We start from the raw sequence: 26,177 nt of genomic DNA, 5'->3' as shown, positions 1-26,177 counted from the left end.
TACCAAGGTAAGTGCCAAAAGTTTCCACTTTGCTTTGGGGAACGTTTTACATACCTCAGTAGCACCGTGAGTGGGGTTAATGTGATCTCAGTTCCAAATATTTGTCAGTTCTTGGGACACCTCACCCTAATAGGTTTGAATTGCAGGGATTTTCCAAGCGAGGTTAAAACATTTGCCTCATGGTGTTTACATCTGGTACATACTGACTGTGCCTGTAGGCACATTTTCTTAAGACCCAGTGAGGTGTAATAGTATCCACGGATAAATTGGAAGTGTATCAAACTGTGCCTCCCATTTAGGGATACCCATTTAATTTGTGAGCAAATGAACTTAACATATAACCTTAACTGGTCACTTGTTACATGATGGACATGATCTCTCGCCCAACCTTTACAAGCCATATCATTGTTTGGAGGCAGCTTGTTATAGAGGTGCATCACTAGCTGATGTATTAATTATAACTAAGGTTAATATTTGCCAATCCACTAGTTCATTAGGAAATGTGGGAATGATTTTTACCCTGTAAGCATCTGTTTGATGGCAATAGTGGTGTAGGTTCATATGCTCTGCATACTCCTGCCATCTAGTGGTGGGTTCGGACGATTGCAAAGTGTTGACTTCCTGGCTGCAGTGTCCACACAACTATAGTACACCTAATGGTTGCATTACAAATGGCCTTACTTTCCTCCACAAGCTCTTCCCCACTTGCAATATTGGTCTGGTCTCCTTGCATTGTGCTCGATCATATCTAGAGAGGAGGCCTACAGAGTTGGAGATGCGCCAGTGGGTGGCCGCACCTATGGCCACTCTCTTCCCTGCGACATCTATTTGCTTGCTTATCAGATGATTAAGCGTACTCGGTGGCCTAGGCTGCTGGTCTCTTCCTAGCTTTAGTGATTACTAAGGAGTCAAGTGGGACATGACCCCTGTGGGTCAGAGGACACCAGTTTGTATTTTTTCTCCATGTGTGGTGTGACCACGTGAGATTTAACTGGGTCCTTAAAAATTTCAGGGGTCGTAACCCCACTTTCCTCTCCCAACACCCTACCCCTGAGAGCTTGGTGGTCCAAGTCTCTATGTCCAAGGGTGCCTTCCCTACATCTCCACCTGATAGGGAATCCATGAACCTGGATGAACTTGAGAAGAATATGTTTTCTTCCTCCAGCTTGGGACTGCGGGCGGTTAACACCGCATGTCTGTTGGGCCGTTATTCCCCCTCTGTGGGGGTACGGTGGCGTAAGTGCTGCCTCAGTGCCCGAAGGAGGCCCGGGCCGTGCTCTCCCTTGCTGTTGCCAAGGGGAGAGATGCAGCGAAGTTTACTATCCGCTGTGGGCTGGATACCGCCGATGCACTGGGCAGAACGATTGCCACATCAGTAGCCCTTCAGCGCTATGCCTGGTTGCGTTTGACTGGGTTTTCCGTAAATGTCCAATCCACACTTATGGACATGACCTTTGATGGCCGTTGTCTTTTCTGCGACAAGGCAGACAACGCGCTGGAGCGCTTTAAGGACTCTCGAGCTACGTCCAGGTCCTTGGGCCTCTCCACCACCCACCCTGCGCAGTCTACCTTTCACCCCTTTCGTGGCTACGGAAGGGGTGCCCCACTACGTCCCACCCAGAGCCACAGGCCGGCGCAGGCTGTTCAGCCCCAGCCCTGCCGGGGACGTGGGAATCACCGGCGTGGTTCTGGGGGCCAGCGAGCGGGCCAGTCCATCTCAGCCCTTCTGCATCAGCCTCCAAACCCTCCTAGTCTGACCTTCCAAGACCACCAAACACCAGTGGGTGGCAGGATCTGCCATCACCTCCCCCACTGTCGCACAATCATGTCAGACAGGTGGGTTCTGCAGATAGTCCGAAGGAGCTACTCCCTCCCCTTCAAAAGTACCCCTCCCTCCATGCCACCTCAGTACCATCGCATGTCAGAGGATCACCTAGCCCTTCTCCAACAGGAAGGCTTGGCCCTCTTGGCCAAGGGGCCCATCGAGCGCGTTCCTGTCCCAGAAGTAGGTCGTAGTTGCTATTCCCACTACTTTCTGGTGCCAAAGAAGGACAAAGGCCTGCATCCTATCTTGGATCTCAGGAACGTCAACCGCTTCCTCCAGAAGGAGAAGTTCAAAATGTTAATGCTCGCTCAGGTCTTGTCTGCCCTCGACCCTGGAGACTGGTTGGTAGCGTTGGACTTGCAGGACGCTTATTTTCACATCCCTGTTCTGCCGGCCCATCGACGTGACCTGCGGTTCACGGTAGGCCACAAGCACTTTCAGTTTACCGTGCTCCCCTTTGGCCTTACCAGCGCCCCTTGGGTGTTCATGAAAGGGATGGCGGTGGTCGCAGCTCATCTGCAGATCAGGGGTTCCAGTCTTCCCCTATCTCGACGACTGGTTGTTGAAGGCGGGCTCACCCCAGGCAGTTGTCTCCCACCTTCAGACTACAGCCTCACCTCCTGCATCCTGGGGTTCTCCATAAACGTGCCAAAGTCGCACCCGATTCCCTCTCGGAAGCTCCTTTTCATCGTAGCGGTTCTGGACACAACACAGTTTAGGGTTTATCTTCCCAAACAGCGAGTCCAGGAAATTTGGGTTATCATTCCGCTCTTTCAGACTCTATCCCGGGTTTCGGTCAGAATGACCCGGAGGCTGCTGGGCCTCATGGCCTCCTGCATCCTGCTGGTCGAGCATGCCAGGTGGCATATGCGGGCTCTGCAGTGGGACCTGAAGTTCCAGTGGGCGCAGCATCAGGGGATTCTGTCCGATTGTGTCCAGATCTCGGAGGGCACTGCATGACAATTACAGTGGTGGCTCACGAACCAGGATTGGGTCAATGGCAGATCCCTCTCCCTTCCCCAACCAGATCACACAGTGGTGACAGACGAATCCCTTCTAAGATGGGGCGGCCACATGGGAGAGGCGTAGATCAGAGGCCTCTGGTCTCCGACGGAGTCCGAGCTCCACATCAACCTTCTGGAATTTCGGGCGATCTGTCTTGCACTGAAGGGATTCCTTTCCTCTGTCCTGGGAAGAGTAGTGCAGGTGTTCACGGACAACACCACCGCCATGTGGTACTGCAACAAACAGGGTGGGGGGGGTTGTGGACCCTACGTCAGGAGGCTCTGCGCCTCTGGACATGGCTGGAACATCAGGGCATATCCCTGGTGGTTCAACACCTGGCAGGATCCCTGAAAGCCAAGGCAGACGAACTCAGCCGCAGGTGCATGATGGATCATGAATGGCGTTTTCACTCGGAGGTGGTGCAAGGTCTCTTTCTGCAGTGGGGAGAGCCTTGGTTAGATCCATTTGCCACCGAAGAGAGAGCGCAATGTCAGCAATTCTGCACGTTGAAATTTCCAAGGCGGCACTTGCTAGACGACGCTTTTCGGCACGAGTTGAGTTGCGGTCTTCTATATGCCTTTCCGCCTATACCACTTCTGCCCAGAGTGCTGAAGAAGATCAGCGCGACCGGGCCCAAGTCATTCTTGTCGCCCCGGACTGGGCACGAAGAGTCCCGAGCTGCTCAACATGATTTGATTTACTGAGTTTTATATAGCACTGGCTAGACCCGAGGGTATCACAGCGCTTTACATGAGGTTCTACAAAGTTACAAAATTACTTCAGTTAACAGGTTACATCAGTTACTTGTAAAACATTTAAAGAGCATGGAAGATGAGATAAATGGAGCAAAGAAGGGTAAGGGGGTAGGGTGAAGGGATAGGAGGGAGATACGACGGTGAGACGAAGGAAAGTCTGCCCCAAGTCCGGCTGGGTAGGCGACGGCCTAGGGGGAAGTCCACGGCCCAGCTCCTCTTTAGCTATCAGGTAGGTCCACCGGGCATTGGCCAAATAGCAATGTCTCGGTAGAAAGACATTTAAAGAGCATAGGAAGACGGGATACATGGAGCGTAGAACGGTAGGGAGGAAGGGTAAAGGGGTAGGGGGAGATACGACGGAGAGACAGAGGAAAGTCTGCCTAAAGTCCGGCTAGGTAGGTGACGGCCGAGGGGGAAGTCCACAACCCATCTCCTCTTTAGCTCACTGGTAGCTCCATCGGGCATCGGTCAGCTAGCTGGGTCTCAACTGTCGGAGGAAGATCACATAATTTATGTCAAGATGGGTGAGCCGGATGGGGGAGGATGGTGGAGGAGCACCCCTAGCCTCGCTGGTGTAAGCTCAATGAGCCTGTCCATGGAGTCCGGTGTGGGGGTGGAGAGGCTTCTTTATTTGCTGCAGTCCGGTGGAGCGAGAAGGGGGTGGGTGGTGGAAGGGCTTAGAGAGTGAGGAATAGTAGGTAGGAGCCTAGTTGTTTAGTCCGTATGTGTGGTGGCCATGCTGAGGTCAGGCACCCGGGAATTCTGAGATTCCTCAGCCGCTGCCTCATGAGGATTCTAGAGGACAGGGTAAACTGCTTAGTAGTCTCTACAAATTCAATTGGTCCCATCAGACCCTGCATTAGTAGAGATCTTACGTGGCTCGGTCAGTCGCCATGTTGGAGTCAGGCATCCTCCTCCACGAGTGTATTCTCGCCTGATCACTGCACCAGAGGGGAATCTCCTGGTAGTCTGTCACGTGTTGTGTGGCTCAGGCGGTCGGGATTCGTGCCATGCATGGGAGGTACTTGCTGTTAATATTGGATGAGGGAGTGTGGGGAGGATGGCCCGTGGCCCTCCCGTCCACCCCGCCGAGCTTCTCCCGTTGCACATGGGTGATGTCACGGGCCGTAGGTGCCTGCCACTTGTCTGTGGTGCTCGTAGGGGGACAAGTCAGAGCTTTGCCACCCCTCCGGTGTTCAGGAGCTGTTCCACTCCGAGACGATTCTACCGGCCGCCATTTTGTCCTGGCGGCTCCTCTGTAAAAATGGAGACCCAAAACATGGCCATCGATCCTCCGATCATACTGCCTCTTCGGGAGCATCTTCTGTCGCAGCAGCAGAGGACGGTCCTCCACCTGAACCTGTCCAGCCTCCACCTCCTTGCGTGGAGATTGCGCTGCGGCAGTTGACGTCATTTGACTTGCCTCCGAAGTCTGGGATGTAATCTTGGCAGCCAGGCGTCCCTCCACTAAGATGGTATACGCCTGCCGATGGAACAAATTTGTGGCATGGTGCGCAGCAAAGGCTGTGGATCCCTTTTCTGCCCCTCTTTCTGAGTTTCTCTTGTTCCTCCTTTCTTTGGCCCAGCAGGGCTCTGCTCTGGGCACTATCAAGGGCTATCTTTCGGCCATTTCTGCATTTCTAAGGCTTCCTGATCAGCCTTCTCTCTTCAAGTCCCCGGTTGTAAATCATTTCTTAAAAGGCATCACTCATCTCTTTCCTCCTATTCTGTTCATGATGCCTCAGTGGGACTTGAATTTGGTTTTGGTTGTGTGCTCCCTTTGAGCCGCTTCACAACTGTCCTGTACGACTCTTAACTCTTAAGACTGCATTCCTGGTAGCCATCACATCTGCCAGAAGAGTGAGTGAGCTCCAGGCTCTTTCGTCCAAGCCTCCTTTTCTGGCTGTACATCCGGACAAGGTTGTCCTAAGAACTTGTCCATCCTTTCTTCCCAAAGTGGTCACCTCCTTTCACATCGGGCAAACATCACTTTGCCCACCTTCTTTCCGCCTCCGCATCCCTCTAAAGAGGAAGAGAGGCTCCACCGTCTGGACCAAAAATGTGTGCTTTCCTTCTATCGGGATCGCACAAAACAGTTCGGGTGGATTATTAGCTCATTGTTGGCTACGTGGGCGCCAAGAAAGGTCGGGCCGTACACAAGCGGACCATCTCTAGATGGGTCATTTTGTGTATTAAAGCCTGTTATTCTCCGGTTAAAAAGGAGCCTCCAGTGGGGTACGCGCCCATTCCACCTGGGGGACAGCAGCCACTACTGCTTTGGGACGAGGAGTCCCTCTGAATGTCATCTATCAGGCAGCTACGTGGGCATCGCTGCACACGTTTACAAAACACTACTGCCTGGACAGCCAAGTCCGGAGAGACAGCTTCTTTGGCCGTTTTGTTCTCCAGGACTTTCTGGTGTGATCTTGGTTCGCAGACCCACCCCCGGGGTTGGTATTGCTAGGGTATCTATTCTAAGGTAAGGAATATATAACTGTTTCTTTCAGATGAACAAGTTACTTACCTTCGGTAACAATATATCTGCAAGAAACATAGGTTAGCTATACATTACTTACCGCCCCACCCATCCTCCCCGTTCTGCGAACTGATTTCTACGGTTAAGGACATCCTTTCTGGGGCCTAGTTATGTGCACCAATGGTCAGTGTCTTGCATGGCTCTGCATTCATGGCGCGGAAAGTTGTGTACAGAACAGACGTCAGCGCGCGAGGGCGGCGTCTAAGTAACCTCTGCGACGTCATCCCGGCGACCACAACGCTGACGATGGTCACAGAGTCGACCAACGCCACCTACCGTCGCGCAGGGGTAGTGCGGATAAAAAACTTTCCGGATCCAGTCTGACGCCTAGGGGATATTCTAAGGTAAGAAATCTATAACTAACCTATGTTTCTTACAGATATATCGTTACCGAAGGTAAATAACTTGTTCATTAGCAGGATATTCTCAGGCAGGAGAATACTTTATCTCAACAGCACATAGTTTTACTAGTATGTGTCATGCCCTGTTCGTGCATGCTGTTGTGTTTATTTCACTGTGACGATTATTAGCATTGGTAGTCAGGACAGATTTTAGGGGTACAGGAGAGGAAAGGGCTTTTCCAATCTTCTTAAGGAAAATGGTATACCCTATACAGTACCAGTGTTATACATGCTGTACGAGTTTGGTCATGGCACTCTGAGTTGGTCAAAAAAGCTTCAAATGAGGTGTATAGGGATGTTTTGGAAAAAGTAAAGCAGCCCTGGCAAGATCACCATTTTTTGTCAGCAATATCCTGCTAACTAGCAACAATGGCAGTTTTATCCATATATCAATTCATTCTATTATTGTATCAAGGGCTATTCTGTAATTTTCTCTACTTACATAGTACATGCCCCAGTGGTATTGGATACTGAGGTAGCGCACTGGCATTACTTGCCATGTGAGAGAATAACCTAGTCCTGGGGCCGTCGGTTTTTGTGTTAGGGGCATCATTATTGGTTTCGACCAATTAATTGTGAGTCCAGATATGTCCCTGAATTGCTTAATCTCCAGTACCACAGATTTCTTGGGTTTTGACAAATAATAAAATGTCTGAATGCAGGTGAGCAGTATCTGGCCTTCGGCAAAGCACAGTCCTCTATCCTGGTGATATTCGTAAAGGATACAAGCAAGTGCTTCAATCACCAGAGCAAATAATAACAGAGACAGGGCACATACTTAACGGGTATCCCTAGTAATCACAATGGCGTCTGATGTCACAATATTTAATTTACCCTAACCGTAGCGATTGAGTCTGAATAGATGCATATATTTTAGTTGATTCCTCAGTCCCATTCTATTAAGAATGACTAATAGGAATGGCCACTCTAGTGAATCAAACCCTTTGGCTGTATCCAAAAACACAGCTGCCGCAGGAGTCTCAGGATTAATTTGATGCGTGAGCGCAGACAGCCTTCAAATATTGTGCAAGGTGGACCTACCAGGGATGTAGCCACACTGGTCAGAGACCATAGGCACTGGAGGTACAGGTGAAGGGGGGACAGCCCCCCAAAATAACCATGCTAGAGTTCAGAAGATAAATAATCTATAAAGATATCTTTACATTTTGATTTTATCTTGTCACATTTGCTGTGCATTCAAAGACAGAGGTCGAATGTCAGGATATGTCTACTGACAAATTGCTGCTTATTGTTTTAAAAGGGAGGTTTGTGTTTACTTTTCTTTCTCTTACTGCGAAGTTACAGGATTTTGTATAGTAAACTATGCAATAATCTTGCTGGATACAGTGAGTTTAAAAGCAAAGGCTGTAGGATATAATTTTTTCCTAACACATCATAATAAAAACTTTAATACAAGTAAATCAACTGTACAAATATTTCAGACTATATCAGCAATTAGGAAAGCACAAATTATGGCCTTCCTATATAATTTGAAGTGTGATGGAAGCAAACATTTTAATAGAATCAAAACAAATGAATACACTTGGTGTTGCGCAAAATAAATATTCACTAAAACCTAGTTTTCAATACAATATTGTTTGGGCACTGTATAGATTTATCAGTAAAACCATATGTCTGGGCAAATCTAGTGGCCATTTCAACGCAAAATGTGGTGTCTATTAATAAGAGTGTGCCACCAGACCATGCTTTAGTAATAAAGCAATATAGCACAAATGTGCTCCAAAATGCCTCACCAGCTACATCCCACACCCTTACCACTCTCGTACTGAAAACATTTGCTACACTTGTTCTTTGTGTGATGTTTGGATTTTTCACTATCCCTGCTTCAGTGATGTAACACTGATGGCAGCACCCTCATAGTAAAAATTGTTCTAGCCCCACTATTGAAGACAACCATCCCTGGAAGGTAGGAAGAGAAAGTGGGCCGTTCGCCATCATTTTGGCAAATACTTTGGTTTCTACATTGATTAGGGAGTGGAGTCTGTAGAGATCACAGCATTGAGGAGGTTTACCAGGCTTAAGCAGTGTGATTGCTATAACTTCTCGAAGCGTTGGTGGAGGAATGTTTTTGAGAATATTTTTGTTTAGTGACTCCTCATATAACTTGAGGCGGTGAGGGGCTAGAATATTGATGTATTCTTTATGACATTCACATGGGGCCATATCACTGCCCACTGAGCAACCATCAGGCAATGTTTTTTGAATGCTGTGCAGCATCACCAAAACGCACTGACAAACAGAATAGGCCTCAAAGGCTTATATTTTCCATGAAGACTTTGAAATAAAGGACTAACAGCCAATACAGTGGATTGCGATGGACATCACATTACAACAAGACATGCAAGATTTTTCAAACTTTCAGGTATTAAACACTTGAATGTGGACATCAAATACTGAGTCTGAAATATGAGCATCAAAGTGTAACCAGACCCGTATTACTTTTCATGGCTGTGGGTATAACGCAGAAATATACCTCTTCAATTGATTCTCATCCAATATTTCCTGCTACCACTCTGCAACTCTACCATTTAAAGCAGACTACTGGTGCCTGACAAAACACTGTCTGTTAACTTAGGAAAAACATAAGAATTCATCATAAATTGGCTACTTCTTCTCAACATAACAACAATAGGGCAGAATCGAACGAGTCTACCGATCCACCTAGAAAAACTGTAAAAAAACAGCCTTAATTTGTATATGCTGTGTGTGGGAAATTGGGCCATAGGTTGGGGAGGAGGGGGGGTGAAAAAGCTTCTGAAGCAACAGCCACAGTCCTTGTCAGGGTGAACCACATAAGTCTCTGAATTAACATGTGCTTAATCTCTGGTAACTTGGCACAAAAGCAGTCAGGCTTAACTTAGCTGTTTTGTGTTAAGTATTTATGCAACACGCCAACAGTAATAAAGTGAAAACACACCACAAGAAAAATCCAACAACAATTTTGAAAAATAGAGTAAACTTTAATAAATACAATGATACAGAATGACAAAAATTCAACCAGTAGAACCAGAGATATGCAATTTCATACTTTAAAGTAGTGTAGTGCCTAAAAGCGCCATTCGCACTCATCTGGTCATGCTAGACTGGGGGAAGTCATACGTTCAGACCGTCAGCGATGGAATACTGGTCGGATACATGGTCCAGGTTAGTCCAGCTGAAAAGTCACCTTCTCAATGTCCAGCGCAAAGAGTCCAGTTTGCGGTGGAGGAGGCAGCGAGGAACAGGGAGAGCATAGATTGTCACTGTAGCACGAGAAGCAGGCCAGCCGTTGCAGACAGTCCTCACTATAGCACAAATATCTGGTCAGATGACATTTTGGTGATCACCACGGGCTGTGGTTGCTGTAGCGTGAAGTGCAGATCTTGTGTTGCCCGTCATCGCTGGCGGTCATTGTAGCGCAAAGAGTCAAGTTCACCGGATCTTCGTATTGGTAATTGTTGTGGGCGGCAGAGCCTTGGAATGAACTTGCAGTCATGAAGAGCCAAAAACATCAGGAAATCTCCCTTTCTTGGCAGAGGAATGTACTCTGATGCTAGTCAAGGGTCCAGGACCTGGGGAGGAACCTGTTGGGGATCAGGGACTCATTCTAGCACAGGCCAGTAGAACTCAGGCAGGTACAGTTGCAGGTCCAGCTGCCACAGGCCAGCTGGGCAGTTGCAGGGAGGCCTCTGCAGCTTGTTGTGTCCCTGTAGGTTAGAACAGGAGGCCAGCCAGCAAGCACTTGGAGTCACTCTGGCGGTCCCGGGTTCAAAGAGCAGGTCCAGGATTCCTTCCTCAGACAGCAGGATAGTCCTTTCAGCAGCAGGAAAGCAGGACAGTCCTTCCAGCAGGAGGGTAGCGGGGCAGTCCTTTTTCTGAGTCTTCCACAGATCCATAAGTGATCTGATGAGTGATTCAAGAGGTCTAATATTTAAACCTGGTACCAGTGTTTGAAGTGGGGGGGACTCCCTATTCAGTCCCCACATCTGGTTCTTGAAAGTTCCTCCTTCCCCTGTCAAGGATCCAGGTAGTCTAGGGTGGCAAAAGGCTGGTGCCAAATTAGTCTGTGTGTGTGCTGGAGGCAGCCCTTTGAAATTTAAGTGGAGTAGGGAACAACTCCGCCCCAACCACCAAAAACTATTCACCCGGCTGGCGGATTTGGGCATTCAAGGGCAGGTCCACAAATGGATAGAATCCTTTTTATCAGGAATAACGCAGAGGATCCAATTGGCTGAGCAGGTATTGGAAAAGGGTAACCTCTCATGCGGGGTCCCTCATGGATCCGCACTGTCCCCCCTCCTCTTTAATATATACCTACAGCCTCTGGTGGCTGCGCTAGCCAAAATGGACTGCCGAATATTCAATTATGCGGATGATACCCAAATCATCCTAAGGATTGACAACTCGGCCCGCGCCCAACAATCAGCCCTGAGCATACTTAGGTTCACAGTCAACTGGATGACTGCTAACTCCTTAAAAATCAATCCAGACAAGACGGAAGTCCTAGCCATTTCAACTAAAAACAACCCCTGGAGCGATCAATTCTGGCCCCAGGAGCTAGGAGTCACCCCCAATCCAGCACCAGTGGTGAAAAGTCTGGGTATTAAGATCGACTCAGAGCTTTCTATGACCAATCAAGTCAATTTGGTGGTCGGAACTTGTATAGGTCTTCTGAGACAGTTGAGGAAACTGGTCCCTCTTCTTTCGGTCTCGACACTGAAAACGATAGTAGTAGCAGCAGCTATTGTCTCATGACTTAAATATGGTGACGCGCTGTATGTTGGGCTACCCCAGAAACTTACTAACAAACTGCAGATAGTGCTGAATGACGCAGCCAGGTTTATTTTTAGATTGCCCAGAAGAACTCATGCTACCCCCCTGCTGAGTGAATTGCACTGGCTGCCCATTAGGCAAAGAGCAAAGTTCAAGGGGTTGTGTATTACCCACAAAGCTCTTTACGGACATGCCCCAGGGTACGTAAAAGAAGCGTACTCAAATATGTGCCAGGGCGCGCACTGCGCTCAGCGGAAGCCGGCCAGCTGACCTGCCCACGCTTTAACATCACAGCCAAAGGAGGGAGAGCTTTCTCGGTCCTTCTGCCACAACTTTGGAATCAGTTGCCCGGAGATCTCCGGAAAGAACCCAGACTTCTACCTTTCCAGAAAAAACTAAAAACCTTCCTTTTCAGAGAAGCTTTTGACATGGCTGTAAGGCTCTCCAGTACCTGAAGACCTGGTCCGCTTCGTTGATTAGGTTTCTTCCTCTTCCAGAGCACTATGAGACCTGTCGGTGTATATGCGCTATACAAGAGTAATTTAACATAACATAACCATTCTAGCAGAATGGCCCATCCTGCCAACATCTAGTCCCCCTTTGTATCACTGTCTGGGAGGAATATACAAAGGCCAACTGCCAAGATGTTCAGTCATGTGACCCAGAACACAGTCAGCATGCACCAAATGGTCAGGACAAGGAAAGGCTAACTTTCTAAAAGTAGCATTTTCAGAATTGTGACTTAAAATCAGACGTTACCATTAAAGAGGGTTTTAAATTACAAATATTTGAGTGTAAACATCAAGTTTAAGGCATGTGTGATTGTTGTCACACATACTGTGTATACTCCTGCCATCTAGTGTTGGGACAGGATGTGTGCAAGTTGATTTTCTTCGAAGAAGTGTTATCGAGTCATGAGGTATAGTGACTCCTCCTATTGCTGGTAACAAGCATAGGCATTAGCTCCATTGTTAGATCATTTTCATTCCTCCGTCAGGTTCAGGCATGTGTTACCGAGCTCCGAAAGGACATCATTGCAGTGCTCTTTTCGGGCCTTCTCTCTTCGATTGGTAATATTCTGTTGGGCACCCTTTCTCTCATCAACGCCACAGGCATCAACTTGCTCGGGTCGAGGATTGGAATGACTTCGACCACACCGTGGGGGCCTTGCCCTTTGGGGCCTTTCTCCATGGCAAGCATATCTCGTCTTTGATGGAATGGACACCATTCTGCTACGGTTCTCGGTGTAGTACCAAATACCCCTGGGCTGTTCTTCGCTAGGTCTGCAACCTCTGCCTCTTTACAGAGCACAAAGAGGGCTCCTGTGACACCTGCTGCTCCTTCGCTTGAAGAAACTTCCTTGGTATTGTCGGCTAGATGTCTTGAAATTTTGCGGAGAAGTGGCGACGACACTCCGAACATATTTGCCGCCAAGGACCTCGAAGCCGAGCCCCAGCAGGAACAATGAGGGGCCGAGAAAGAGGCCTTCTCGCCAGAACCCAGCCTGGGTTCCAACCTGAAAATTGAGGACTTTCATCCAGGCGGTTAGTCCTGCTCCCCTGCCTCCACGACACAGCTCGCACTCCGAACACCAACCTTCAATGAGCCAGTAATCCAGCCTCGAAGCCCAACAGGCTTCTGGTCCACCATTGCCTCCTGGCCATGGTTGCCACCGAGCACACACTACAGACGCCATGGCCACTCTCCCCAACTCTTTGGTAGTCCATACTTCCCACAAATGGGCCTATGCACAGGACACAGGTCATGCACCACGACTGGATAAGACAAGTCAAAAGGATTGAGGCTGCTGGCAAACACATCACTGCACAATCCGCCAATCTCTGGCACAATGCTATTTCAGTCGGATTACTTTCCAGGTATTACAGGGCTCACTAGGATGAACTGGAGGAGCTCCTCCAACACCTCCTAGATGAGTAACGCAAAAGGGGCCAAGAGTTAGTCTCTGAAGGCAAACTTGTCTTGAATACTACATTTTGCTGTGCCAAAGATGCTGCAGACACTGCGGCTCGTGGCATTAATTCCAGCGTCCTCATCCGTAGGCACACCTGGCTCCATGTCTCTGGCTTTAAGTCAGACGTTCAGTAGCATCTCCTCAATCTGTCCTTTAAGGGGTGCACCATTTCTGGTTGCAGGTTAATCAGATACTGGAGAAATTCAAGAAGGACACTGAAACCACCAAGGCAATGTGCACCCTCCAAACACCCTCCCTTGTGGTTCCTTTCAGCAGCCAGCCTACTAAGGTGGCTCCAAAGCCACTTCCTCAGATGCTTGCATCTCTTTCCAACATCAGCAGCCTCAACAACCCTCCAGAAGGTGTTACTTCCGAGGCTCGTACAAAGACAACAACTCCAAACGTAGAGGTAAGGGCAATTCCCCCAAAGGAACTGCTTCTGCCAAACAGCGACTTGCCCTGCCTTCCCCCTGACCAAACAACACCTTTTTGGGGTTGATTCCAAGGGTTCTCCCCCAATAGCAGCAGATCACCTCAGACCAGTGGGTACTAGACATCATATGCCACGGTTACTGATTGGAGCTCACTAATACACCTCCCAACATCCGCAGACACATCCGCTCCCCCACAAAATACCAATGCGTGCTTCTGGAAGAGGTAGATGCTCCTACTCATGGGTACCAGAGAGCCAGTACCTTCACACCTTCAAGGGGTATACTCTGTCTGCTTTCTCATTCCCTAGAAAAATGTGTGACTCCGCCCTACCTTAGACCTCAGTCTCCTCAACGAATACATCCTGTCAGAACATTTCCACATTGTCACTCTACAGGATGTCATATCTCTACTACAACAAGGTGACTTTATTACTGCCCTTGATCTCAAAGATGCCTACTTCCACATCCCAATTAGCTCAAAAGCATTACCTCCGGTGTGTGGTAAGTGACAAACATCAGTTCAAGGTTTTGCTGTTCGGGGTCATCACCACCTAAACCATCTGAAGCTGCTAGTAATTATTCTAGCATTGAAAGATTTTCAGATACATCTAGTAGGCAAAGCTGTCCTAGTTCGTACAGACAACATGACAGCAATGTACTACATACAAAAACAGGGGAGAAGAAACTCTCTACAGCTTTCACACCTATCTCAAAGCATATGGAAATGGGCCATACCTCAAAAAACATATCTCCTTGCAGAACATCTCCCAGGAGTAAACCATCAAATTTGCTTATCTGCTCAGTCATCAAAGACAACAGATCCACGAATGGGAACTACACCCTCAAGTTCTTCTCCCATTTTTTCCAACGTGGGGCCACCCAGACATAGATCTGTTTGCCACACACCTCATCGCAAAATGCCCAAACTCCGCTTCCAGGTATCCACACCCATTGTCCAAAGGCAATGCACTATGGATCAATTGGTCAGGGATATTTGCTTATGCTTTTCCACCTCTCCCGCTAATTCCATTACTGGGTCAGAAGCTCAAACAACATTCCCTCACAATGATCCTAGTTGCTCCCACATGTGCTCGACAACCCTGGTTCACAACCCTGTTGGAACCATCAGTAGTTCCTCATCAAAAACTACACCTCTCCCCCAAGCTTCTCACTCAGAACCATGGCTAGATAAGGCATCCAGATCCCAGTCAACTCAATCTTGCGATCTGGCACCTGAAATCATAGAGTTTGGCTACCTTAATCTCCCGCTAGACTGCATGAACGTCATTAAAGAGTCTAGACGCCCTACCACAAGAGCATGCTATGCAGCAAAATGGAAACGATTTGTAATTTATTGTAATAATCAAATCATTCCGCTTGATGCTTCAATTCAAAACATCATTTGCTATCTGTTACTCCTACAGCGGGCTAACTTAGCATAGACATCAATAAGACTGCATCTTGCTGCAATAACGGCTTACCTACAAAACAGACAACACTTGTCCTTGTTTCGTGTACCTGCTATCAAAGCCTTTATAGAGAACTCAAGAGAATCATTCCTCCTAGACTTCCACCTTCTCCTGTGTGGAATCTTAATATAGTCCTTACAAGACTCATGGGCCCACATTTCAAGCCGTTGCACAAATGTGAACTACTATTTCTGATGTGGAAGGTAGCCTTCCTCATAGCCATCACATCTCTTAGGAGAGTTGGTGAGCTCCAGGCACTAACCATACAAGAACCATTTTTACAAATTCACCAAAATAAAGTGGTCCTTAGGACTAACCCCACATTTTTACCCAAAGACGTTTCTGCCTTTCATCTCAGCCAGTCTGTTGAGTTACCCGTGTTTTTTCCCCAACCAGACTCAGTGGCAGAACGTGCTCTTCACACATTAGATGTTAAAAGAGCATTACTTTATTACATTGAAAGAACTAAATCTTTTAGGAAAACCATACAACTCTTTGTTGCTTTTTCACCAGCGCATAAAGGCAATCCTATATCAAAAGCAGGTATTGCACGGTGGATAGTTAAGTGCATACAAATATGCTACATTAAAGCTAAACGCACATTAACAATTCCCCCTAGACCACACTCTACACGCAAACTAGTGGCTTACATGGCATTCTTAGGGAACATACCCTTAGAATATATTTGCAAAGCTGGAACATGGTCTATACCGCACACATTCAGAAAACACTACTGTGTAGATGTGTTAGCAAGACAATAAGCTAGTGTGAGCCAGGCTGTTTTAAGAACATGATTTCAGACCACTGCAACGGACACAAGTTAGCCACCGCTTGGGAGTAACTGCTGTACAGATTATGCTAAAGCATATGATCTACAGCTCGTATGCCTCGAACAGAAAATGCTACTTACCCAGTATGCAGCTGTATTTGGCATATAGAGCTGTAGAGCCAAATGCGACCAACCGGGTACCTTTATCTGTTGCAGTATTATCTTAGATACACTATACATGGACATCTCTTTCTACTCTTACTAACTCCATCATCACCCTTACGGCAAAACAATCTGAGGATGGAGTCGATGCCCATGCGCACTATCACCGAAAGGAGGAGTCACCTACCTCTTGACTGCAAAGACTTCGTCGAACAAACACAAAGTGCAAACATCCAGACCCAACCCCAGATGGGGATCTATGCTAAAGCATATGGCTGTACAGCTCTATTTGCCAAGAACAGATGCATACTGGGTAAGTAGCATTTTCCTCCTTGCCTGTGTGTTTGTGACATTACTGCATCTACAAGTGAAAAAACAAGCATGCATTAGGTTTTTACATAACTACTATTTCACTTCACAGTACCTTATTTTTGCAAATGATGATTTATTTCTGGAGTTCAAGTGGTGTGTCTAAATGTATCTTTTAGTTTATTTCCTTACAAGCTGTTTTACAGGTAAGATTGACCATTTCAGCAACAATCCAGTTTTTACACCTATGTTATTTTTTGTAACTCATGTTTGCCCAGCTTCCGTGGACGACTGATTAGCCTCTGGCAATCTCTACTTCTGTTAGGATTTCATAGGTTTGATCTACGGAAACACAGCTTAGCATCTTATGGTTTATACTAACAAAGAGATGTTTTTTGTGTTACAGAGGCCGGGTCCAAGAGTGCTAACCTAATTTTCTTTTCTTTGCAGAAATGGATAACCGATGAATGCTTCTTTTTCGAGCGATTGGAGTCCAACAACTATAACACATACCGATCACGGAAATATTCAGATTGGTATGTGGCGCTGAAACGAACTGGACAATACAAAAATGGATCAAAAACCGGAGCAGGACAGAAAGCAATCCTTTTTCTACCCATGTCCGCCAAGAGCTGATTTTAATGGCCCATTTTTACCTTTAAAAATAGTGTACGAAAGATTTTCCTGAAGTTGAAACAACGAGCAAATATATATACCCTCACTATATGTTATTGACGGCCCATTTTTACTTTTAAAAATAGTGTAATGAAGATTTTCCTGAAGTTGAAACAATGATCAAATATATATACCCTCACTATATGTTATTGAAATTCATTCTGCCTGTCCAACAATACATTTCGGACGATTCAACAAAATGTTCCCTTTAACTGAGATCCACATGTTTTTCACTTTGGAAAACAGAACAATGATTTCTGTCCTGCATTAATTAGTTCATGGTACTTGTAGATTTTAGGGTTGTGCATAAATACAAGAATACATACATACGGAAATGCTAAAATTTAAGAGAAGAAGCTTACAATAGTCTAGTTCCTACCACAATTTATGTAAGTGATAATTCAGTGGTTAAAAAAGCAAAAAATAAAAAAGTGTCAGGCAAATATTCAATGAGTAGTCATACAAGTCCCATGAAAGATGTGGAAAGAAAATTGAATTAACAAGAAAATGGACAGGTCTTCATGAGCATTGTAGCTCTGGCTGGATTGATGTATTTTGTATTTCAAATTGATCTAGTGAAAGGGCATTAGCTGCCTTCTGTTTGCGGATGTTGGAAATCTAGAGTAAAAATGAGGCACTTGTTTCAACTGATTAATAAATAATAAAGACGAAGTTCACTTTGACTCACAAGAGTTTCCGAAATTGTCTGGCAGGTCCCTGTGATAAAGTTTGTAAACCAAGCCTGAGTAAACTGCAGGATACTCTTTCATCGTCAGATCAATCTTATCGAACCCTTGTCTATACCCGTACAGCAGCAACTTAGCGACTCTGCTGGTGATTGGAGTGGTATGGGTAGTCGTGGCAAGCTTGACAAGGTCCATCCATTCACACTTGAGGCATTCACGCGGGCAGAAGTTTATGCGATACGAAAGAGGTGCCAGCCGACAGATGATGTACATATCCGACTTCCCAAAGGCTCCTGGATGATTGTGCTGCTGCCTTACACTCAAGATGGACTTAAACTCCGACTTTATGCCAGTCTCCTCAAGCACTTCCCTGACTGCTGTGTCTCCTGAAAGGAAATGAACATATATGAGAACATATTATTTTACGCCATAAAGCTAGACCCTTTCACTCTGAATATATTACTGCCGTAGTTCAATGTAGATCAAAGCTACAAGACTGAAGTGGACATTTTTGTTTTACGTTCTTCTGAGAATGATGATCTTTTTTGAAGGTTTTGCTGGCTAAATAGATAGCTGAAACAGTGAGTCTGTTGTTGCTTCATTCAAAACAGACGTTTCTATGTACTTTAAGCAAATCAAGGTTTGTGATGTTAAAGGAGTCATCAAGCGACTGATGTCACAGTACATTTCAAAACCCCAGCTGCTATCATAAAGAAAGCGAATGTTCTAGACTGCTGGCAAAGAGGGCAGTTTTTCTCTACACTGGATGGCCTGCTTAACCTGTAGGTCTTTCCTGGTGCTCAAATCAAGAAAAGAGCTCTGTCCGGATGATAGGTACAAAAATGCTTGTATAGTTTTTATCAAACTTTTGCATTAACCTCTGTGCACATTCACATATCATTCTACATGTCATTTTCTTTAGCATCAACACAAGTAGTCATACTTTGGTAAGTAACCTGAGATTGTTAGACTACTGGCATGGAGGAATTTAGTACGCGCAATGGCGGAGGTTGTACACCTGGCACTGTGTATAAAAACCTACAGTGCACGCTGCTGGCAACCTTACTGTGACTAAAGCTTTATGAGCCAGCCGGAAACAGTTTTTCTCTACATGCAGATTACCATTTCAGTTTTAGAAACAAGCAGTGATGTTTTCAAACTTTAAAAAGAAACACAACTTTATGTTTGCAAATGTGTTAATTATACAATTTAAGTACTTTCACAAATTCTCATAAATGGTAGCGCCTAATTTTATAAGCAGACTCCAAATACAATATTGCATGGACTCTACCCTGGTTACTGCATGCTACTGCTCACCTGCTCCCTTAACTACTAGTAATTCCGATATGAAGAGCAACACCCCAACACCATCTGCTACAACATTGGAGTAGAGGCAACAGACATACCGATATCTTAGGTAGTGAACAATAATAAAATCATAAAGATACTAAAGATAAATGCAAATGGCATTGATTGTAATTATGTACCTTCAATCTGCAATCCTGTTTTATTCAGCAAGGTATGAAATCTTTTAATCAGATGCATTTTTGCAGTTGGAAACACAATGGTTTCAAGTTCCCAAGTTGGGGTCCCACTTTACTACATATATTTTACTAGTTCAGGCAACAGTAAGAATGAATGGCCTATTTACTTACCAAGCAATAATCTTCATTACTCCTTAACACAATGAAGCAGTCACCCCGAATGACTAAGATCCTGAAAGAAAACCTCTTCTTCCTATGCTCTGTAGTGCCAGTCTTTTCACTGGTTCTAAGCCTCCTTTCCATAAATTCACATCTGTGCAGCACCAATCTTGTGTAATCACAAGCATGAGAAAGAAGAATCCGGAGGGACAGCAGGACTTAGGAAAACCTGGACCTGAAATAATGCAGTTATTAGTAATTGATTGGACCCCACCCCCTTGTACAACTTCCTTGTTCCAGTCCTTACACCACTGGGATGAAACAGGTTTAAGCAAAGTCTTCACATGCGATAATACCATACCAAATATGAAAAATTATACCTACACCAGAGTATTGCTACAAATAGATTCAACAGCTATATTACAATTAGACCTTACACTGAACCTTCTTGACCAAGGACCTAGTTTCCCAGGAGGGAAACTCCAACTAACAATGCTCTGTTGATCTGGGAGAACCAGCTAAGCTTCATAAAAGAGTGCCCCTTTCCACTCTGCCTAAGAGGACCATCCTATGGCATATCGTTTGAGAGGGACAACTAAGTAATTTTATTAAACAAGGAGACGTCGTAAGTCCCTCATGACATTGGGAGTGTAAAGGGCCCTACCATGCTTCGTCTTTTAGTATGGGAAGAAATGGGGAAGCCCATTTTCTAGATGCCAACCTATAAACAAACCCCCAACCCAGAAAAAAATATCACGCTAGTCTCTACGATTTATGTATGGCTCAGACATCATCAGAGCAACCCCTGCTCACCTCCTTTCAACCACCTATTGAGTAATGGTCACAAGAAAGGCCTTCAACACAAAAGTCTGCACAACTGGAAGCTGCAAACCAACAAATACTACAGTTATCCACAGTAGAAAGCAAACCCCAAAAAGCTCTCGAGGCCTTTGCTGCTGCCCGTTCACACTTTAGGGAAGTAACCTGTAGGAATCCCACCCTCAGGCGAAGGAAAATGAGAAACGGGGAATGCCCCTTCAGGAAACACCATGTGGCAACATGAAGATAACCAGTCAAAGAAGAGGGGTTCTTTGAGGACTGAAGTTCATTTGACAACAGGTAAAAAGATAGGAAGTGGTGTGACAAAGATGTGCGGTTACCGGGAAGGAGGCATAGAACTGGTAGAAAGACTAACGCTATCTCATGGAGAAGTGAGGCTTTTTTTTCAAAATTAGGGTTACGAAGGGTGCATGTCCCAGCAGATCACCTCACAGTGTAAAGACGCGAGGTAATGACTAACAAATCCTGTCATAAACTGAAAGCTCAAAACATGTCATTATGGCATGAGAGATGGGTGTGCAATTTTATATCAATTCAAAATAAAATAACATGTTTGGCACAGCACGTCACTCGAGATCTAAGCATTATATAAAAAAGCAGACAATTACATTTTGCAAAGATAAATAATGATGTGCTGACTTGTCATGTAACATATAGCATCTTAGCCACATCTGAGTAGGAGGATCTGGGTCACAATTTCAGGTTTTTGAATTAACCCAGGTATGAGCCTCGGGTTCATCATTTCCTCTAAGACGGAGGGTCACAATGGTAGCCAGAAACAGAATCCACAGTGAAGGACATGGAGCATGGAATAAAGAGGTAGGAATTAGTGCAGGAGATGGTCTGAAATGAGGCTAGGCACCAAAGCAACTGAAAGAGCTAGATACAGGGCAGAAACTGGTGCCACTACTGGGCCGGCGCCTGAGCGGGTTTGGGAATTCTAGAGACCAAATCTATAAAGAAAAAGGCCATAGAGGCGCTCTTCATAAAGTTTCCGAACATATGAAGAATGGCAATATCTACCACTAAGTGGTGGTCCACTAGGTCATGGTGTGAAAAGCCATCCTGATTGTCAAGCCAGCACTTTAATGAATAAAAACATCTATAAAATATGAACACCTCCGTCCATGAAGTGAGTATTCAGAGAGGAAGACAATGGGCACATCTGAGGAGGATTGGGCCTATGCAGCATGTGGGCCCATGGAGCTGCAGAAAACAATAACTAGAAGCCTGATGATAGTGAAGAAAGTATAGGCAGATTGAAATGCAAAGAATCCTTGGAAAGAGTATTATTCTATTCTAATACCAAACGGGACTTAGCATCTGTGGCTAAATGTGAAATGTCTGTAAAATCCTTGAGGAGGAGTAAGGGGCAGCAGAATGAGAACCCCCACTTTCAAATAAGTCACTCCAGAGTACCCCATCCCCAGAAACCGAGCACTACAGCAGTGCACCCTCTTCCTGCTCTCAGTCCCCTTTGTCCACATCCTCAGCATATCCTTTATTTAACCTAACAGTCATTTGAGGAACTGAGACTCGCTTAACAACCTAGGCATGTTCTGATGCAATTTGGTTTGTGAACTACATGTTCTGGCTTGCAAACCCCAGGTCCTCCATTTTGTTTTGGAAGAACATTTTTACTCTTCTATAGTATCCCCTTGAAACATTCCCCCCCCCCCCCACCCCCACGGCGCAAGGCTTGTGCTCCCCTTCACACACTGTGTTTCCTGCAATATAAGTTTGCGAGCTGAAAAAACTTTACGGTCCCCATTCAATCGGCCTCTTGCAGTATGTGAACTGGTTGAGATGCTGCGCCAACTGCTGAGCCTCTCTGCCAGACAGATACCAACACCATGGAGCCCATAATGGCAACCAGAAGAAAACAAAGGCTTCACTTAGATATAACCACATATTTTAAACTTTCAAAAAACTAATGAGAAGATTTACACCAAACCACATGATCCATTTATTTCAGTCCAAACTCAAGCTCTATCCTCATATCTTGGTGCAAATCTGAATATTAGTTTATACTGCAGTGGAGACCAAATATCCCGGTGGTAAGTGCATGAAATTGTGCATCATTTCATCGGGGCACCCTTCTGTTGGAACACTATTCCAGAATTAAAACATATGTAGGAATTACAGTAATATTGTTCCCGATTCCAAATGTATATAATCACTGAATTGGGTATGCGCTGGCCTCGTGTGGAAATCCCTTGTATTGTGAGTAGTCCTGGGGGTCATGAATTCCTGCTATTTAGCGTCCAATGCCTCAACTACAGTGCATGGTTGCTAGTCTAATAGTGACAGCATGCTGTCTGTTTTTGCCTTGTCCACTCTCCCTTCTCATGTGAGATGGATAGCCCTTGCAACAGTGGCTATCCCATGACTAGTTACAACAATGTTCTTGTTCTGCAGAATATTTCATTGTGAAACTATCCCTAGCCTTTTTAAATGTCAATTATCAAGCCTTCTGGGTATCCAGGCAGCTTTTGTGAACATTTGTTGCAACAGCCTCGGCATTGGACAATCGCAGATTTTAAAATAGATGCAACACATAACAGGGAAAAGAGTCATTATCAAAACTACACAGCAGCTGCATGTAGTTCATTAGTAAAATGTTAAGGAAACTGAACACTTCACTTATCACTTAGTTTGTTAATAATGAATCAGAGTTGTGAAAGTCAGGTGGACCCTCATTTTCCATGTCTTTGAATTTATTTTGTAGAGTCCGTACTCTTATTAATAGGCCTGCAAAATTAGTGTTACTCAACATGCTTTCAGTATTAACAATTCTCAGTTATCTAAAAGGTCTTCAAACTTGATTTACTGCATTGCCTTCCATTGGAACCGACTTTTGGGGTTCAGCAATGAATCGTGACATGCTGAGCTGTTTATAATAATAATGGTTATGACGAGAAAAAACAAATTCAATGTGAGTGCAAGAAGTGCTTGATAGGGTCCTCGAAAACTGCACAAATAAATACACCATTGCATTTTAAAATAATGTATTGCTAAATATAGAATTTACAGTGTTTGTATATATATTTGTAACCATGGTAACTCTAGTAAAAACAAATTTTGATGTTGGCATAATACAATGATATGGAAATAGTTACCAATGTCTTCACTGTGGTCCGAAAGTCCACCTGGAAATTTCCATGCGTTTGTTGTCTGCACAGTAGAAAGTGTACACAAATTAGTGCTCCGTTTGTAATCACATGAATAACGTTTAGTAGCAGAAAACTGCCAAATGACTTAACAAAAAAATAATCAGATGAATTATCAGTAACACCATTATTTTCACTTGATCCATCACAATAGTGCTCAACCTTGTTTAGTGTCCTATTTCTTACACCCATTATTCCCAAAATTGAACTGATCTTTGAAGCATCGCTCATTCCTGAATAAGTGAGACTGCCCACATTTCTGAGAATGGTGTCCTAGATGTAGATAACATAACACAATCTAAATCTAAAAGTCACATGCTTTAAATTGGTCAATTGTGTAGCTATTTGGCTGCTGAGTCATTTTTAGAAAGGGCTCCATTCTGTGTGGGCTGTAGCTTGCACTCATTCCTGTGCTGCGCCGTGATAGTTAGTAACAGAGGATCCAGCATTTCTTGTGTGGGCTGTAGCTTGCACTCATTCCTGTGCTGCGCTGTGATAGTTAGTAACAGAGGATCCAGCATTTCTTGTGTGGGCTGTAGCTTGCACTCATTCCTGTGCTGCGCTGTGATAGTTAGTAACAGAGGATCCAGCATTTCTTGTGTGGGCTGGTACGTTTGCAGCACAGCACACTTGCCAGTTTGGATGTGTCTAATAAACAATTACGAAATTCACGTCCTCTTCTCCAAAATTAGAATTATAAATACGAATAAAAACAGTTTTGGAAACCTAAGACTAGGACAAACAAAATGTGTCATAAATATTTTCTATCGCTACCAAGCACAATCTTTACTGCATATGACTTTTTTTTAATAAAGGATTCTTGTGGCCTTGGGCATACATTGAAAATCTGACCCAGTTTTATAAAGCTGCTGCTATTTCATTTGTTCACAGAAGGAGGCACGTTTAAAGCTGCTATGTGTTAATGCAATTCTTAATCATACACATAATCAATCACCCACACATTACTCTAATCTCGATGATACGGAACTGCTATATATTTTAGGGGTAGTGCTGTTCTACCCTGCACTGGCTTCAAGGTGAATTTGTTTGCTCCTGTATTATTAAGTAGAAGTAGAGTATTTAATAACTATATAGTACATATGTAAGATTTAATAATTGGTTACTACATGCACAATATTTAATACCTGTATAGTAACGGTTTAATATTTAATTTGTGTTCTTTGAACTAAATAAAGCAACTTAAAAACATTTATTGGTGTTTTTTTGCATTCTGTGTTTTTAACTGTTGTACAAATTAGATCAAGCAATCAAAGTAATTTGTTTTACGGAGGATGGGTTTGCCTCTATATAGCCTAGACCAGGGCTGGACTGGCCGTAGCGGGCACTGGGCTGTTCCCCAGTGGGCCGCCAGGGTGGGGGCCGGTTTTGAGCCCATGTCGGCCTTTTTTTGTTACAAGGGGCCGGTAATAATGGCCCCCTGTAACAAAATCGGCCGAAAACGGACCTTGCAAAAACAAACATAACATAACAGGTGTATTTGTAAAGCGCACGATTACCCGTAAGTGTCCTGGCGCTGAATAACAGATGTTTATTGTTACCCAACTCAATCATACTCATTTTATCGACCTCAAATGGATGAAAGGCTGAGTAGACCTGCCGGGATTTTAACCTGTGACCATGAGGTCGAACACAGGCCCCTGCAGTGGCTGCTTTAGTCCACTGAGCCACCAGACCCGGCTAACAGCTCAGCCGCACCCCTAAGCCCCGCCAGAGGGCCGGCCGAGCACTTTGCCAGGGCCAGTTTCGGTTCCCAGTCCGGCCCTGGCCTAGACTAATGCTATATGATGTCAAAGAAGAAAAGACCAATGTGGGTATCTTTTTTCCATAAAGCCTGTGATTCTTTCACAAGCATTTCAGCAATTAAGCTCACTTATGTTGATCAAAGAGCAAGAGCTTAATTTAATTTCTGTAAAAAAAACTAGGAGGGGTGGCAGGGTGAAGCAAAAGATCAAAAAGGGGCAGCAACAAGCCCCCTACAAAGCACATTTGTTGAATGCACTGGAACACTCTTTAATGGCACATCTAACGTTTTAGAATGTTGATAGAGCAGAACATTTTAGACCATGCTAACCTTGCTCGGATGTTAAAATGTACCTTGCAAATACCGTACACAATGCTTAATAAAAACAAACCGTAGGAATATGTGCATTTCTTAAACATGTAAAATCAAACGTGCTGCTTATTAGTCAGCAGAAAGCTCTCATTTTCATTGTGCATACATGACTAGGTCTCGTATTTTTTTCTTTCTCTCCCTTCTCATTCCCTTTAATAATATAATGCCTTTTAGAACTGCTGATTTATTCTAATATTTAACATAGTACGTCATTGTCAGAAACTTTTCTGTTTCAAGAAAATGCATTTCTTTCTTTCCTCACACCATATGATTTCATCAAATTAGAACAAGTCCCCCTCTATGTGTTATAATAACATAAAATGTTTAGTAGAATTAAGAATTGTTGAAGAAAACATTTCTCATAATTTAACCAGGACATTGCGAATAGAAAATGTTTCATTTATTGGACTAGCCCATTGAACAATGGGACGTTGAACAACTAGCAGAATAGGCTTACTGAGGGTTCTCTTGAGAACCTTCTTCAAATGTATCTACTGCATAAAACGTCAGCAGTCTTCAGATAACTTTAATCAACACTATGCTATTCGTGGGAACCCAGAGAAGAGGCGACGGACCATCGGAAGATCCTTCTTCATTGGTTGGAAATGACTAAAGCACC

General features: G+C 44.8%; 2 protein-coding genes across 2 annotated transcripts in view; one reads left to right on the top strand and one right to left on the bottom strand.

Annotated features, from left to right (window-relative positions):
• Window positions 1-17,136, top strand: part of FGF2 (fibroblast growth factor 2) — a 360,212-nt gene extending 343,076 nt beyond the window's left edge. Inside the window, exon 3 of the mRNA XM_085641548.1 lies at window positions 16,861-17,136. Coding sequence (XP_085497674.1) covers window positions 16,861-17,046 — 186 coding nt within the window. The 3' untranslated portion in view covers window positions 17,047-17,136. The remainder of the gene's footprint in view (window positions 1-16,860) is intronic.
• Window positions 17,137-17,452: 316 nt separating this feature from the next.
• Window positions 17,453-26,177, bottom strand: part of NUDT6 (nudix hydrolase 6) — a 114,131-nt gene continuing 105,406 nt past the window's right edge. Inside the window, exons 4-5 of the mRNA XM_085641547.1 lie at window positions 23,374-23,428; window positions 17,453-18,157 (exon numbers count right to left, since the gene is read on the bottom strand). Coding sequence (XP_085497673.1) covers window positions 17,760-18,157; window positions 23,374-23,428 — 453 coding nt within the window. The 3' untranslated portion in view covers window positions 17,453-17,759. The remainder of the gene's footprint in view (window positions 18,158-23,373; window positions 23,429-26,177) is intronic.

This window comes from Triturus cristatus, chromosome 2_2, assembly GCF_964204655.1.
Source record: "Triturus cristatus chromosome 2_2, aTriCri1.1, whole genome shotgun sequence".
Taxonomy (NCBI): Eukaryota; Metazoa; Chordata; class Amphibia; order Caudata; family Salamandridae; genus Triturus; species Triturus cristatus.
The sequence above is the reverse complement of the archived record's forward strand: the minus strand, read 5'-3'. Positions and strand labels throughout refer to the sequence as shown.